Raw genomic sequence first — 17,068 nt, 5'->3', positions numbered from 1 at the left:
GCCGGGGGAACCGGCACAGCGCTGGTCCTCACGCTGCTCACCTGCCAGTTCTCTGACCTTGAGCCAGTCACACGCTGCATCTGAGCGTCCTCATCTACAACCTGGGAATATGCATGACACACAGACCCTTCTAGGGACCAGTATTTCTCCAGGCCCTGCAGGGCTGGAGCGAATTTTCTAATTCCTGAGGGTAGGTATAACCTCTTTGTTATTATAGCTCCTTCTGACAATAAAATCAAGGCAATTTACTAATTAAGCTCAAATAAAACTACAGAACCAATAGAATTCAAACAGATGGCATCCATTTAAAGTGAAGGGTGACGTTGCTTTGCAGACATGGAATGGGCCCCGTCCAGGTGACAAAGGTGGGCTGTCCCAGCTCAGGCTCTGTCCAGCTCAGCCAGTGGTTGTCAGCGCTCAGCAGTGACTCCCTCTGTCCGCCTCTGCTTTTCACTCTTCAGCGCCTGTGAAACCCATTGGAGTATGCCCTCGTCCACCCTGGTACGGAGCACTGACCCCTCGGCCCCAATGCAACCCCAAAGTCCTGGGTTCCTCCTGCGCGTCGGATGACCCAGGATTTGCTTAAATTGATTTTTAAAATGTTCATCAAAATGAGCCCCTATCCGCTGGGGGAGACAGCTGTGACAGCGTGGGGGCACTAGAGTGTGCCAGGGACTCTGATGGCATCTGTGGGCACAGGGAAGGGACAGGAATGGGAATGGGAACAGCAGGGTCAAAGAAGGCTGCTCAGAGGAAACCAAGCTTGAACTGAATCTTGAAGATGAACAAGCTTCAGCAGGCAGCTGGAAGCGATGGAGCAGGAGGACGGAGGAACAGCAGCCTCGAGGCAAGCTCTGAGCAGTTTGGGCTGGCTGCAGGCGCGGGGCTCACGGAGGAAGAGTTCAGGATTGCCAGTAGGCGCAAGTCCCAGAGGGACCTTGGACTCAAACCGGGGAGCTTGGCATTCAGGGGAGGGTCATGGGGAGCAGCAGAGTGAGGCCTGGGCCTTGTGGCTCAGGATGCTGGAGGAGAGAGGGGGCAGGAGCCTGTGCGTCCCTGAGTAACAGCTGGAGGTGACAGTGTAGCGGGGGCTGCCCTCGCGCCCTGGGGGGCTGAGGCCCCTGAGGAGGCCGGGCCGTGGCTGCTCAGCACTGCCCCCTCTCCCTGCTGCCTGTGCCCCTCTCCTCCTCACGTCTCCGTGTCACACTTCCTGCAGGGCAAAGGCAGCTCCATGTCTCCTGGGGTGTGTTGGGGGCTCCCTCACGGACTCTGCAGCCAAGAGCAGAAGGCCGCAGGGATGGGAGAGTGACGGCTGAGCCTTCCCTGGGGTTGGGATGAGGTGCTGGCCGCGAGGCAGGCTATTTGTGGAAATCTGCTGCCCTCTGCAGGATGGTTCTAGAGCCATGTTCACTCAGGGCCTCAGAGAACAGAGGCTGCTGATCCTCCAAACACCATGAGGCCCCACCTGGGATGGCAAGACTCCGACAGGCAGCTCTTCAGCGCCTCAGGATGTCTCAACATCGCCCTCTGAGGGTATTGACAGAGGCAGAGCCCACCACATACGTGACATCTGTGACCTCCCTCACTCGCCACAGCCTGGCAAGGGGCTCCCATCATCCATGTTTTGTGGTCGAGGCCCTGAAAAGCAAAGAATGCCAGTGGGTTCAAGCCCGGTCTGCTCACCTCCCAGAGCCACGCCCTCCTGCTGGTCCTCGCGCCTGCCCTGACCCTACCCCAGGGCTCCGCTACGAGCACCCAGTCCCTCTACCCGCCTCCAGGCTGGTCTCCTTGGTGCTTATGTGACCTTTTGTCCTCTGTTTGCTCATCTAGCGTCTGCCTCCCCAGGCCCCCTAGCTAGAACGTCAGTTCAAAGAGGCAGGGGCCTCGTCCTTCTGCTTCTCCGTGGGTGTTTCCCCAGCTCCTGGAGCAGGCCCGGCCCACAGGAATGGCCAGATCTTGGTCAAGGGAAAACTTGCTCTCTCACAACTGTGCAGTCCCAGCTGCGTCTCCCCCAGGAGACTGTGAGCTCCCTGAAGGAACCTGTCTCTGTGTTTAGATGGTTCCAGTCCCTCCTGGGCCTTTATGCTCCCCAGCACAGGCTTTGCAGAGCCCCTCCCGGGGTTCCCCTGGTGAGCTGGGCTCGAGGAGGGCAGCTCTGATTGCCTTGCTGGCTCTGGGGTGAGGGCTGCTGGGGCGTAATGCTAAGCCGGGCCTGCCCCCCAAGCCGGGCAAGTTCTGTCCTAGGTACCCCAACCTCTCCCTCCAGGACCCGCCCCTCCCAGCCAAGAACTGCCGAACACTGTCTCCTCCCCAGGTAGCCCTTAGTGCTTACAAACCTTTTCCTTTTCCACTGTGTGAGCTCTCACGTAAGACCCACGTTAACCCTAGAAGCTGCCTCCTTCATTTGCAGATGACAAGGCTGGCTGCCCCACTGCACACAAGGAGGAACCAAATGGAGGCAACGCATGACTTTGCTGCCTGGCCGCTTTAGACCATCCAGGCCCCCCAAGGCCACCTCGGTGTAGGTGGTCAGCAGGACTGCAGACTGCACTTTAGGAATGACAATCCCCTCAGGGCACGAAAGACGTTAAGAACAAAAGGACAGGGGAACCCTCCACGGGGCAGCTCTGGCCCCAAAAAGTGGGTTATCACTCTGCTCATCTTTGAGATGAGAAGCCTATAGGTCACAGACTTGTTCATGTTCCCACACAATGCAGGTCACGTGGCCAGAGCACTGACCAGGAAATCCCCAGATGTCAACCTAGGGCACGGCCCCCGCAGCAGCAATGGGGCGGGGCCCACTAGGGCCCAGGTTTCTAGAGGATAAGGAGCTTTTATCTATTTTTTTGTGAGGAAGATTAGCCCTGAGCTAACATCTGCCGCCAATCCTCCTCTTTTTTGCTGAGGAGACTGGCCCTGAGCCAACATCCGTGCCCATCTTCCTCTACTTTATATGTGGGACACCTAACACAGCATGGCTTGCCAAGCGGTGCCATGTCTGCACCTGGGATCCGAACTGGCAAACCCTGGGCTGCCAAAGCAGAACGTGCGAACCTAACCACTGGGCCGGCCCCAGGAGCTTTTATTCAGACAAGCTGTGTCTCTTCTTCAATTCACAACAAATACTAGAGGAAGGTTGGGAAGTGACACGGACCCAGTGGGTTTCCAACCTCAAAAGGTGATGGAAAGGGCCTGTACGGGGCTTTAGTTACGACAAGGCCTCTAGGGCCAACCCAGTCCTGCTCCTTTAAGAGCCACAGGCTGGAAGCCGGGGCCGACTGGTCTGGCAAACCGCAGGGCCTTGTGTTTCACTAAGTGACCTTTCTGCTGGCGCTAATTGAGGAGGACTTGCCTCGATGCCAGACAGGCAGGCCCAGCCAGGGAGGAGGGAGGGGCCAGCGTCGGCTTCTTCCAGTAAAAGGCAGGCGTCTTGGCAGCAGGCAGTTGAGAAGCCTCGTTGCTATTGTAAATCGTAATAAGCTGATTACTGCAGCACTTGTTCTTCAAGTTTCCCAAAGCTCTTCCAGCCGAGCTGTGGGTCGCAACATGATCGTGAGTTGAGTTTATCGCAGCAAGAACCCTCAGCTCTTCCTTGAGTCTTTTACTCAAGAACGACCTGCCCTGAAACCCCTGGGCGCCCCTTCCGCCACAGGCTGGCCGAGCGGGAACGCCTGCAGCCAGCTCCTAGGCTGACAGTCACGGGAGTTAACCCCTCAACTCTGAGCGACACATAGGTTTATTCGGCATAGAGAGTTAAGAGCTTCGCAAAGATGGGAGTTTGGTTTCAAAGCCACTTAAGTATTAGTAAAACCCCTGGGGTCTGGCAAACTTCTCCAACTGCTATTCAGACGGCTCTCCGCCCGCGGGCTGTGCCACCCTTCCTCTGTCTGGGCCTCGCAGGAGCTGGGTCTGCGCTGTGCCAAATTGCTCGAGTTAACATTTGTCAGTGTTTCCATTATAAAACCCTCCTCCCCCTTCCAGAATATGTGACCCGACTGTTAAATTACCCTCAAGGCAGCAGGCCTGCAGACGTGGTGTTTTCACGTCCTCTGGGAGAGGGGGCTGCGGGGCCCGTCTGGACCGGCGCTGGTATTCAGGTGCACCTTCCAGGTCTCCCAGGACCCTCCCTGGCACGACCGACACGGGGAACGAGGGCGGCCCTGCTCTTCCACGCTGCAGCTCCTCCACGTCATCTCATCAGGTGCAGGGACCTGGGCTCTGGGCTGGCGCTGCTGGGCTGGCCCCATCACCTCAGCTACTCAGGAAGAATCTTAGACGCCTGCAGCGCAGAGTCCCGGGCCCAACACCACAACCCGTGCTGCGCAGGGAAAACATGCAATCTTAAAGGGCTCCCTTTCACAAGCCGTCAAAAATCCTGATGACCCAGCAACCAAGGGAGGGGGAGACCAGCCGCCACAGTTCACACCGATGCAAGGCAACGTGTCCACCCGATTCGGAAGATCCTTAGCGACACTTTCCATATACAAGAGTCAAAAGTACGGCAGTTTTACAATGTAGGAAAATTTAATACATACTATATAAACAACATTATTTACATCAGAAATCACTAGGACAGTGGCATTTTTCACAAATATAAATTAATTACTGTTTAGTCAACAGGTTTTAAAAGTCCACAATTTTACAATAAAGAAAAACCACCTGTCCCCAAACGAGTGGGACGCAGATGGACTAAAGCAGCCTGGACCCTCTGCCTGGCTCTCCTTGCCCGACACGGCAGCTCTCAGATCAGCCAGCAGACCCCCGGTGCCAGCCCGGCCAGCACCCCTGCTGCCGGCGGGTTTGGTCTGCACGGCTTCGGTGTCACGGCGTGAATAAACGACTGAACTGCATGTGTGCCACGCGTCCTGATGCAGCTTTCAGACATCAGGCTAGAAGGTCTGCAGCGCGATGTGAGAAGCGTTCTGCTTTCCCGTCGAAGGGCGCGTAAGGAATGACTAAAAGAAGAGGGAGCCCAGGGGCCGGGAGAAGGGGCTTGGCAGAGAGCCGGACTGTTCCTCTCTAGCTGGCTCTGAAAGCCAGCGGAGACCGGCCTGGGGGTCACCGAGTCCTCCTCCCGGCTGTGGTACCCCATGTTAATCCTCGCTTATCTCCAGCTTGCAGGTGATGCTACCCCACCTCCCACTTCCTCAACCCCTGCTATTTCTACCCAATATCTACGCCTCTCAAAGCTACGCTCCATGGAATACCTTCCTCACAGATTCTTGGGGCAGCTTCTCCCATCCCCAAGTGAGAGAATTTCTACCTGTGCAAATTTCTGGTTTTGATAGAAGCATACAGTATTCATACTGATTTAGATTAATGAGGAAATGCCTTTCTCCCAACCCACTCTTCAAACATACTTCAATACCTAAAAGAGATGCTGTTACGGGGATACTGTACTTTCATAATCAATTTAACACTGATCTGGCTGATATCGCCTTTTGCTACATTATATGGCACTAAAAGTCCTGAATGTGAACAAAAGAAAGTTCCTTTTTCCTCATAATGAGACATCTTTGGGAATAACTCACATCTCCTATCAATGAGTTCAGAGAAAAAACCTTGATGAGTTTCCAAAAGCAGGGCCTCCAGTTACTGCTCTGACTGAAAGGAAACACCGCGCCCCCAGAGCACGCGTACTGACTTCCACAGGGGAAGCCGTGCTGGGCTCATTCCTGCCTGCCCTCACCCCATCGCTCAAGCACCCGGCCAGCCAGCCTAGCCCTCCTCTTTGGCCTGGAGTAGTGTCAGTACTGTCAGCCAGAAGCTAAACTGGTGGTGGCCAAAGCAGAGACGTAATTTCCCACCTTCTGCCCCTCAGCAGTCATAGCACGTCCTCGGGGTAGGACTGTGGCCAGGAGGCTCCCATGCAGTCCTGTGGGCTTTGCCCCACTGCATGCGTGCCAGAAGCCCCAGGTGAACAGCCCCATGTACCATGAGGAGATAAATAAGAAGGCAGCGGCCCCACTGAGCTGCCAACACGAGCTGTGAGGACCCAGACTCTCGTCTGGAACCCAGCACTGGCCAGCCCCAGGATGCTGTGCAGCAAGCAGCAACGGCCCTGACACCACAGCCGCCTCACTAGAGGGGAGTTTTTTGGGAAAGGCATTAATGGTGGTGCCCAGGATACCAGCAAGTAAGTGATAATGATTTTACGAGGTCCTCACAGGTTAGTTCAGGGAGTTTAACACTCTGTATGCCCAACAGAAGGGTTTTCACCAGCTCTGAGCCTGGACACTTAGAGGCACACTGTATGTTCAAGTCGGTTATTCTGTCTCCAGCTAGAGAGGCCTTCGGATATGCTAACAATACTGGCAGGCTGTGTTCAAAATGGATAAAATGGAAGGCCCCAGAATCAGAAGGAGGAAAGGAGCCTGCTTTAACTGATGCAACCAACTTGCCCCCAGTCCCAATGCAATGCAACTCTAGTATGACTCTACTGTCTGCAGCGCAGTCACCCTGTCGTTGGATGCTTCCTATTGTGGGAAAAATTTAACTTAGGTCTATAGTTTACTTGATCTCATTCTAAAAGAAACTGAGTTCAATTCTAATGGTCTTCAACTAGCCGCGGAAAGCTGTTCACCACAGGAACCCACCACATGAGGGTCAGGAGACCTGTGATGCTGTCATCGACTTCTTTAAGCCATGCAAGAGGAACTACGATGCAGCTGCAGATGCTGCCCTAAACAACACTGAGCGCTCCCCCAATGCTGGCGCCACCAAACCCCACACTGGGACACCTTTCACCACTGGCACCAGCACCCACTCCTGGCACATGCCCGCAACAAGCTGGTCAGCAGGCCTGCCTCCACTCCCCCTCCTCGCTAGGCCCTGTAGTTTTACTTCTCCTCACAGGAATCAGGAATCCACCAGGGATTCCAGCTCCTGGGCCACCCTACCCCCTCCCTATCCCCACCCTGCCCCCACATTCAGCCCTCTCCCAACCAAGTAAGACCCATGCCAACCTCAGCGGCACCTAACTCACAGTACTCAGAAGGCAGCTGCACAGACCCTACGTCCCCGGCACAGGAGGCAAAGGAGGCCCAGTCAGGAGACCAAACCTTTGAAATGTGCAGAAAGTGTGGGGAAAATTAGTGTTGGTAGGGAAGGGGCCATTGTGTCCCTCTCTCTATCCCCCCTCCCCGCGCCAGGGATGTCACATAATGAGGCCCGAGTGTCATTTCTCCCAAGAACACATTCGAGGGGTGTACCTGCTCCCCTTCAAGTCCTATGATGCAAGACCCCACCCCCTCATCCCCACGCCCCGCCCTCCATCAGCAGCATCCGTCACATCACAGTGAACCAAATCACACGCTGTCCAGCAGGTCCCAGCAGCCTTCACACACACGCCTTCCCAGACCACTGCACCGAGGTCCAGGGTGCAGTGACCCTGGCAATACGACATTCATGACTCTAAGATGCCTTCTTCCTTCATCAGGGAAACGGCCCATGAAGCTGGTACATAAAAAAAAAAATCACCTCTTCCTCCTAGCACCCATCAAAGCGGGAGGCCAGATCCAGGCTGGAATGGGATGGGGTGCCAAAGTGCAGGAGTGGTGACCCAAATCAAAGCTGGACCGACCAAAAGGCCTCCCCCTCCCTGAAGTGCTCCTTCAGCCGGCGAGCTGCCAGCAGCAGCATGTCCAGAAACTCCACTCACTGGTCTAGGTAACTGGCTCCTGTTGGATCAGACCAAAAATATCCAGGTGCTTAATGACTCTTTGCTCTCCTCTTCTTTCTGAGCTGTCCTTTATGTTTTCCGAACATTCCAGTTATAATCTGGGTTGTTTTTCTGTTCTAGTGATCTCTCCAAAGGAGACCTATGATCCAGGGGTGACTTGGAATCGTGAGGAGATTTCTGAGAAGGGGGCGAGCGAGGATCTGAGACTGCAGGGTGCAATGGGGGCAGGGGCTGTTTATATTCCCCCAGTTTGTCTGTGTGGAAAGAGCGGTAATGGTCTGAGGGTCCCTGGCCGTGGTAGCCCATGGGGGGGCGGTGATCAGACATTCGTCGGAAATCCTGCTGGTGGTAATTTTGAGGCCTAAATTCATCGGATCTCCTCCGCTTGGAGTCATGATGGTGCCTGAAACAGAGATGCAAGGATTAGCTAAAAGACCAAAGCCAGATTCCCATCCCCTTTCTATCACCCATGGGCTCCTCCTCATGTACTCAGATTGAAAGACACTTCCAAAGGACTCAGGGGCAAATACTTACATTACTAGGAATCAAAAAAACAAAATGAAAGTACTAACAAAGGGCTTTTTTATACTATTGGCAAAACACATCCTATGAAATAACCATGAGACTCATCGAGTCTGCAATGAAACAAGTACACGTGTGAATCACTGATGGCTTCGCAAACTCATACTCCCTTTAGGAAAACTGGCAAGATCTAGAAACATTTTCATATTCCTTGACCTAGCATAGGAGAAGAGCTACAGAAATTATTCTGTAAGTTATCAGTAACTCACAATCAACCTAAATATTCAACAATACGTGAAAGGTTAATTAAATTATTTAAAAAATGGACTCAATGCAAAGAATATTAAAATCTTTTTCTTAGGACCATGGTAAACTGCTTATTATCCTATTGAAAGAGAACTGGTACCAGTCAGCAACAAAAAGACAAACAATCCAATTCAAAAACGGGCAAAGGACTTGAATAAACAGTTCTCCAAAGAAGATATACAAAGGGCCACTAAGCACAGGAAAAGATGTCAATGCAAATCAAAACTACAATCAGATACCACTTCACACCACTAGGATGCAGAGGGTTCCCCCTTGAGTATTCAGGGTGTACATGTGCGCAAACTACAGAAGGCCAGGGGAAGAATCACCCAGGAGAGTAGAGGTCCAAGTGCCCTGTGCTCACACAGAGCCAGAACAGTGCCCATTCTCACCAGCCATCCCAAAAAGCCTCAAGACCCAGGGGCACTGGCAGAGCACAGTGAGGATCCTCGCCTTGGTGGTGGGGAACGGACAGTTCTGCCTAACGAATCTCAACAGCAAGACCTGAAAGAATCAAACTGTTTCTAAGTAACCTGACTGTGTCTTACAACAAAGCCCAAGAATATTTATAGGAATGCAAAAATATCCAGCACAACAAGGTATCTAATCCGAAATTACCAGGCATGCAAAGAACCAGGAAAATAAGACCACAATAGGGAGATAAATACATCAACTGAAATTGACCCAAATGACAGAATGAGTAGACAAGGATATAAAAACAATTTTTCAACTGTATTCCAGATTTCAAAAGGTTAAATAGAGACATGGGAATTTAAATTAAGGGGGGAAAAAAGGCCAAAATACAACTCTCTAGAGATAAAACTACAATGTATGAAATGCAAAATATACTGGATGGGCCTCAGCCTCAAGGGAGAGTAGACATTAAAAAGGAAAATATTAGTGAACTTGAAGACACAGCAACAGAAACTATCTAAATGCAACAGAGAGAAAACATAATTTAAAAAAAACAAAACAGGGGCTGACCCCATGGCCAAGTGGTTCAAGTTCCGTACAACTCTGCTTTGGTGGCCTGAGTTCTCAGGTTTGGATCCCTGGCATGGACCTACTCTGCTCATCTGCCATGCTGTATATAAAGCGGAGAAAGACAGGCACAGATGTTAGCTCAGGGCTAATCTTCCTCAGCAAAAAAACAAACACACAAAACCAGAGTACCAGTGAGCTATCAATCAAATTCAAGCAGCCTGATATAATTAGAATCTTCAAAGGAGACAAGAGTTGGGGGACAGAAAAATATTTGAAGAAATAAACGTAAAAAAAATTCCAAATTTGATAGTAATGATCATTGTTTATAATCAAATTGCTAAAAACTAGAGATGAAGAAAAAAAGACACATCCTGTAAAGAGGAACAAAGATAGAGATGATGGACCTTTCAGAGACAATGCAAGTACAGAGAAGAGGAACATCTTTAAAGTACTGAAAGAAAGTGTCAATCTAGAAATTTATACCCAGCAAAAGTATCTTTCATAAATGAAGGCAAAATACTTTCTCAGACACACAAACAGGGAAAGAACTTATCACCAACAGACCCACACTAAAACAAAAGTCCTTCAGGCAGAAGAAAAATGATACTAAAGGGAATACAGACCTCCACAAAGGAATGCAGGGTCCACTGGAACCTGACTGGACAATATGGGAGGGCGGGGGTGAGGGGTACAGACCCGTTCTAAAGGAGGCAGCTGCTACTTGGCTACAGATGCTGGGCCAGTGCAGCCTGGTGTTACCAGATCTTCCAAAAAGAAGGCAGAATACTGAGATATTTATACAAAATTTTCCTATTTTAAATTCAAAGTGCAGTCCAAACAAAGCATACCATTAGTCAAATGGTTAAGGAAAACCAAAGTTGCTATGAGGTTAAAATACAGCCAAGTCTTCAAATTAGAAAGAACAAGTAAAACCTCTTCAGCCCCTCTTCTACTTGCTAACTCTCACAACTTCAAAGCTTGGCCCTTCGTATCATATTATACAGCTATAGAGAGGGTATAACTTCAAAAGTCTATGACCCATAAATTGTGGGCTGGTATCCACGTGGATCCCTGAACCTAGTGTGGCTGAGAGCCTAGCACACAGCTTAACAATTCTGGTTGCTTTACTTTACTATTTTATGGCTACCACTTCCCTAGATTTCCTCAGAGGAAGGCAAAAACTTTTCCTGCACAATTGAGATAATGAAACTGCAAATGGCTCCCTATGACCCAGAGAATAAAACTTAAAACCTATAACTTGGCATTCAAGACCCCCACTATGCAATCTGTTAATCTTTTAGGCATCCCTTCCTGGGTCCCTAGCCTTGGTCTGGGCCTCCGATGCCTATTCCGTTTCCCTCTGCTTAGCTCTTTAGAGCCCAAAACAAGAAGCAACAGCCTTCCCTCTTGCCCAGCCCTCAGGAAAAACTCAAAAATCCCTACTTTCAACCATCCAAGCAGCGCACACACAATCAGCTGTCTACCTCGTGACTCCTCCCCAACATCATGAAGATGCCTTGACGGCAGAAATGTTAGATCAGACTTGGGACCATGCCTGGCACATGAAGATGTTTAATGAGCACTTGATAGATTAATACATTAATGTATTAGGTTGCTTGTCTCTCCTTTGCAAACAACAAATCTCCTGGCAGAAGTCAGCTCCTGCTGTCTCAGGGCCTTCTGCATACCTGTCATAATAATCTCTGTGTCCCCGGTGGTCTCGGTCACTGCTGTACTGGTCATAAGGTCTCTTTCTGGAAAGGTTGTTGGGTCGGTAGCTCCCAGAACGGTGGGCGTCCATGTGGCGCCGGTCCCCATAATGGTGGTCCTTGTACCAGTGTTGCTCATACTGATGGTGCCTGTCACTACCCCACGGAGGATTGTTGTTGCCACCACCATAATTGAACTTTCTTTCCCTCTGCCAGTCTCCTCGATCTGCGGGAAAGGAAAGAATGGTCTCATGACTGCAAGAAATGGCTAAATTTCACGTCCACTACAGTTTAAACTGAAAGGCTGACACATGTTATAAACAGACATTTAATTTCCTCCTTCATGGCCTTTCTGTTGGTGGTTAACATACCAATAATGAGTCCTAACATTCTTTCCCCCAAATTTTAAGGCAAAATAAAATTCACTGCCTTTCGCCTAAAATCTTGAGAACTACTACTCTTCATTTTCCATATCTGTTTACCTTCCAATCTAGGGCAGACCTTTAAAATGAGATTTCACTCAAAAAACAAAACCAAACATTAATTTGGAAAACAGCACTGCTGATTTTCACAGCCACAAGACAATATCCTGTTTACACATCTAACGTTTATTTACCTGCTGGTACCATAAGCTGTGCCTAGTTTCTGAAAATCTTTCCGGACTATCCCTACTGATTCTACTCTATTCTTCTTCAGCTTAGACCAAAAAATGGATCTCCTCCTATAAAAAGTGATTCCTCTAACTCTGCATTTGGGTCAGCATTCCAACTCTCAAGGATAGGGTCAAATTGAAATTTGTCTTAGCTTCTATAGCCTCTGTTTTGCCCTGAAGAGAAGAATCACACTTATTTGAATCAGAGAAGGCAGTGAAAACACAGACGTTCAGGAATGGAGGCTATTGTGGGTTGAATTGTGGCCCCCAAAATACATGTGCACCCAGAACATGTGAGTGTGACTTTACTTGGAAATAGGGTCTCTGCAGATATAATTAAGGATTTAGAGAGGAGGTCATCTGAGATCCAGGTTGGGCCTAAATCCAATGACAGATATCCTTTTAAGAGAAATGCAGAGGGAAACTTGCGACAGAGACACACAGAGGAGGGCCATGTAGAGATGGAGGAAGAGACTGGAGGGATGTGGCCACAAGTCAAGGAACACAAAGTGTTGCTAGCAGCCACTATAAGGTAGGAGAGGGGCACGGAACAGATTCTCCCTCAGAGCCTCCAGCAGGAGCCAACCCTGAGGACACCTCGATTTCAGACTTCTGACCTCTAGAACTGTGACAGAATAAACTGATGTGTTTTAGGCCACCCAGCTTGTGGTACTTTGTTACAGGCAGCCTTACAAAACTAGTACAGAGGCTTGACCAGAAGGAACTACGTGGCCTCATGAGAAATCCAATCTTCTATCTACAACTATGTTAAGACAAAAGATATACCACCAAATAAACGTCTACTTATTTTGCTGGTCTTCTAGCATTCTTCTACAGATCCAAAGAATAATACCATCAAGGAACCTGTGTAGCTTAGAAATGTCTACCATTAAAATAATGTACAGTCAACAGTGGTTTAAATTCATTGCTGATCCAGGGTGGATCAGGCCAGAGGACCAAGAAGTAAAAAACGTTTCAGTATTCAACTAAGAATTAACAAATAACAACAAAAAGAGACACCTTCACAACATGAAAGGATCACTTGAAGATGGCTTCAAACCAAATGGAAAGTAAGATTTCAAACAGGGTGTCAATGTCTGTGGAATAGTCAAGATGCTTAAAACTCAAGCCAAGTCATTTACTTCCAGAGAAATCAAACAGTGCTTTTCTTTCTTCTAGAACCTTCCAGGAGGTAGGTCACTGGTTAGGAAGTACTGAGCTATTAAGGAGATGGGTGAGGAATCCAAGATTTAAATAAAAGACTACAGTTACCTCAATAAGAAGAGTTCTTTCAAAGGATCAGAATATAAAAATCAGTGACATCACATGAATAACACAAAACTAGTCTAATCCAGGAAAAAGTCAGTACAACTCACATAACTAGATCTAAGAACATGGAAACATTTCCCAACCATCCTGTACAGTCATTACCTTTTCTGCCCTCAACAAAACAGTGATCAATTAATTTTGAACTATTTAGATTTTTAAGATGAAAAGACACGGAACTTCTGTTTCCAGGTAGTTTGCAACAGAATCACACTCTGCCAAGAACAATGAGAAAGGCCAGATAAACAAAATATAACCTGTTTAAAGACATCAAAGAACAGCCAAAGCGATCAGGACTAGAGGGAAAAAGACTGAAGAGCAGAAAACCTCCAAGAGGTAAGAGTTGCCTTCTGCAGCCACTGGGGAAACCTGTGATTCTGAGCACAGGCGAAAGGATGAAAATCCGAGCTTTTCCCAGGCTAGAGGGCCACTGCTGGAGGGAAGACACCAGCAGAGCCTTTGGGGACCGTTTAAGGCTAGAGGGACATAGTAGACTTGAGGGACTTCTAACACACAGCCAGTCTTCCCTTAGGACATTTGCTGAAACTTCGAGCAGAAGGCTTTTTAAAAAGCTAAGCTGAAACCCCCTGAAGAGCAGAGCAGTTGGGGACCGTCTCATGGTACCGAGAAAACCAAGATTCGAGTTTAAGACCTGCCAAGGGGAGGGGCAGAGGATGCCACAGGCCCTTGTTGAGCACTATGAGGAGCTAAACCCCAGGAACAGGGGAGCAGAGGCAGACCAGATCAAGATGATTGCCTCCCACCTGAGGTGCCCCGGGGAGGAAAGGGAGAATTTCTCTCGGAGAAGCTAACATCACTTGGAGCTTCTACAATTTTTTTTAAAAAGTGTACCTCATTTAATCAAAAATAACTTGACACGTCAAAAGACAGGACTATGTGACTGAAAGCCTAGAGAAAACAAGCACACAACAGAAAACGACTCACAATAATTCAGATATTGGAGTTAACAGGCAAGATTTTTAATAACTACAATTAGTATATTCACAAAGAGAGGAAAAGATGGAGAAAATTGACCTTTCTAAATGCTTGAGAATTTTACCAGAAGACCAGAATGTATTTTTTTTAAATCAAATGGAAATCCTAAAATTCAAGTTTAGAAGGAATGTATACTTCATTCTGATTATTATGGAATATTTGACTGTAAAATCTTATACTCTGCTTCTATATATACTACATACTTTTTAGATTTTATTCTATATGGTTTTTCTCCTTTATTCTTATAACTTTTATCTTTAAAAGTAATTCATGCTCACTGTAACCAGGGAAGCAACAGATGATGGAGACACTAACTTCCTTCCTCCAATCTCCCCTCCATTCCTACCGTCCTAAAGTAACTGATATTGTGTGTATATTTTCACATCTTTCTCTATCTTATACAAATATATTACTCAAACATATACTATGAAAAAAGTTTGATGGTTCCTCAAAAAGTTAAACATAGAATTACCACATGACCCGCAATTCCACTTCTGGGTATATATCTAAAGGAATTGCAAATAGGTACTCAAATACTTGCACACAAATTTTCACAGCAGTATTCTTCACAGCAGCCAAAAATCAGAAACAACCCAAACGTCCATCAACTGGTGAATGGATAAAAAACTGTGCTGTATCCATACAATGAAATATCATTCAGACACATGAAGGAATGAAATATTGACACATTACAACACGGATGAACCTTGAAAATATTATGCCAATTAAAACAAGTCAGACACATATTATGATTCCATTAATACGAAGCGTCCAGAATACATAAATCCAGAGAGCGAGTATAGATGGGTGGCTGCAGGGGCTGAGGGAAGGGGGTAACAGGGAGACACCGCTTAAAGGGTCTGGGATTTCCATTTGGAGTGACAGAAATGTTTTGGGACAAGACAGAAGTAGTGGCTGCACAACACTGTGAATGTACTAAATGCCACTAAATTGATCATTTAAATGGTTAAGTTTATGATGTGAATTTCACCTCAATAAACAAATTCAAACATGCAGACATACGGATTTTGTTGTTGCTGCTGCTCTTTTTCCCTCCGATTTTTTTTTCTTGTGAGGAAGATGAGCCCCGAGCTAACATCTGTTGCCAATCTTCCTCTATTTTATGTGGGAGGCCATGACAGCATGGCTTGTCGAACGGCGCTAGCTCCATGCCCAGGATCTGAACCTCCAAACCCCAGGCCGCCAAAGTAGAGCACGTGAACTTAACCCTACACCACAGGGCCAGCCCCTCCCTCCAAGTTTTTTTAATCTATAAAGCTAACTCATTCTTTTCAATAACTGATAATAGTATACAGTACAAATGTCCTATTATTCACTTAACCATTCTCTTATTAATGGACACTCAAGTTATTTCTAGCTTTTTGACATTATAAGGCTAGAATGGTATCCTCAGACACATGTGTGTTTTTATTTCGACAGGAAAGACTCCCAGCAAAAGGGCCTATGTATTTAGATATTTCAGATTACCTTCTGGAAAGATTGTAGCAACTTATACTTAGCAATTTGTGTGTATTTCACATTTTAATTTTTGCTGATCTGAAAGGGGAAAAAAACTGGTTGCCTTGCTGCTCTAATTTACATTTCCCTAATAGGAATGTTGGTTATCTTGTCACACTGGCTATTTCAATCTCCTCTCCTATATGAATTCCCTATTCTTAACATTTGCCCATTTTTCTATTTGGGTATCCTTTCATTATCAATTTACAAGAGCTCTTTCAATATTAGCAGTTTCAACAATTTAACTGTCATATATAATGTAAATTGTTTGCCTCAGTCTATCGTTTGTCTTTTGTTTATGGTGGCTATGTTCTTCTTAAAGTTGAAATAATAGCCTTTTGGAATGTTTATCTCATGCTTTATCTCATTCAGAAAAAAGAGGACAATAAAGTGACAGGAGAGAATAAAGCACAAAGGTCCAGCTGCTGTGTCTGGAAAATAAAATGACTCTTCTTTTGGTACCTCTTTTAAAAACTCCACGTAGTGCCATACCTGCATTACTAAAGTGTCTCTTGTTGGGGTGATTGTAGTTATCTCTTGGGTGTCCATGCATCTGTGGGCCATGGGAGGCAGGCAAATGAGGCTTCTGAGGGTGAAGGGTGTGCGGGGTATGGGACTGAGACATCAAGGAATCCCGGCTTGAGCCCGAGGCCTCTGGTCGAAATGGTTTCTTACCACCAGTCACGTCATCTTTCTTTTTTTGCTCCTGTAGATAAAAGGAAACCAAAGACTCTCAAGATCCCAGGCTGAATTCTCAAGAATAGTATAAATGTCATCATCTCTAAATATTTCCTTCTTGTCCCTCTTGGCTTTTGATCTGCCATTTACCACCTTCTTACCAAAAACTGCTCATCACTTCCACTGAGCTCCCACAGCATGAACGGCCTCACAGAGCTCCAGCCGAGGCTCTGACCTACTAGGCCACTACAAGAAAACCAACCTCCACTGACAAGTACCTGTAAGCACATGCACACGACTGCTGGATGTCACCGCACAGGGCGTGGCACAGGGGCCTATGCTGGCAGCATGCTCGGACATTCCTCTTAGACCAGGTAAAACCAGGGCCATCAACTTTCTGAGGCTAACTAGAACAAACAACCCCCAACTAGTCCAGTGGGAACTAGTTCCTATGCCAAAGTCATCAAACTAAACATCTAAATGTTTGAGTAACACCATTTCTTTACCAAATAAGTAAAGTATTTGATATAGAAACATCAGAAAATACAGTAAGAAAAAAAGAAAAAAGGCAAAGTCACCTAAAATCTCACTACCAAAGGAATCACTGTTAATAATTTGGTCCATGTCTTTCTAAGCCACTTTGTGCGTGTTTACACATACATACTACATATATTTTTAAACAAAAATATTATTTGG

At 47.4% G+C, this 17,068-nt stretch overlaps 1 protein-coding gene and 1 long non-coding RNA gene across 14 annotated transcripts in view; both read right to left on the bottom strand.

Annotated features, from left to right (window-relative positions):
* Nucleotides 1-285: 285 nt before the first annotated feature.
* Nucleotides 286-4,473, bottom strand: LOC103558623 (uncharacterized). Of its 2 annotated transcripts, XR_011539923.1 has the most exons (4): nucleotides 4,008-4,473; nucleotides 3,353-3,532; nucleotides 1,466-1,638; nucleotides 286-464 (listed from the first exon to the last, which is right to left on the bottom strand). It is a non-coding gene; the product is annotated as an uncharacterized lncRNA (long non-coding RNA). The 2 variants fall into 2 exon arrangements; XR_011539924.1 differs by lacking the exons at nucleotides 3,353-3,532; nucleotides 4,008-4,473 and adding an exon at nucleotides 1,734-1,789.
* A 32-nt stretch (nucleotides 4,474-4,505) lies between these two features.
* The window catches only part of CHD2 (chromodomain helicase DNA binding protein 2), a 112,557-nt gene continuing 99,994 nt past the window's right edge, over nucleotides 4,506-17,068 (bottom strand). For all 12 annotated transcript variants that reach the window (XM_070618731.1, XM_070618711.1, XM_070618742.1 and 9 more), the window contains 3 exons: nucleotides 16,187-16,400; nucleotides 11,182-11,428; nucleotides 4,506-8,084 (listed from right to left, as the gene is read on the bottom strand). In XM_070618731.1, coding sequence (XP_070474832.1) covers nucleotides 7,751-8,084; nucleotides 11,182-11,428; nucleotides 16,187-16,400 — 795 coding nt within the window. In that variant the 3' untranslated portion in view covers nucleotides 4,506-7,750. The remainder of the gene's footprint in view (nucleotides 8,085-11,181; nucleotides 11,429-16,186; nucleotides 16,401-17,068) is intronic.

The sequence above is a fragment of the Equus przewalskii genome, chromosome 1, assembly GCF_037783145.1.
Source record: "Equus przewalskii isolate Varuska chromosome 1, EquPr2, whole genome shotgun sequence".
Taxonomy (NCBI): Eukaryota; Metazoa; Chordata; class Mammalia; order Perissodactyla; family Equidae; genus Equus; species Equus przewalskii.
This window is presented reverse-complemented; position numbering and strand designations above follow the sequence as displayed.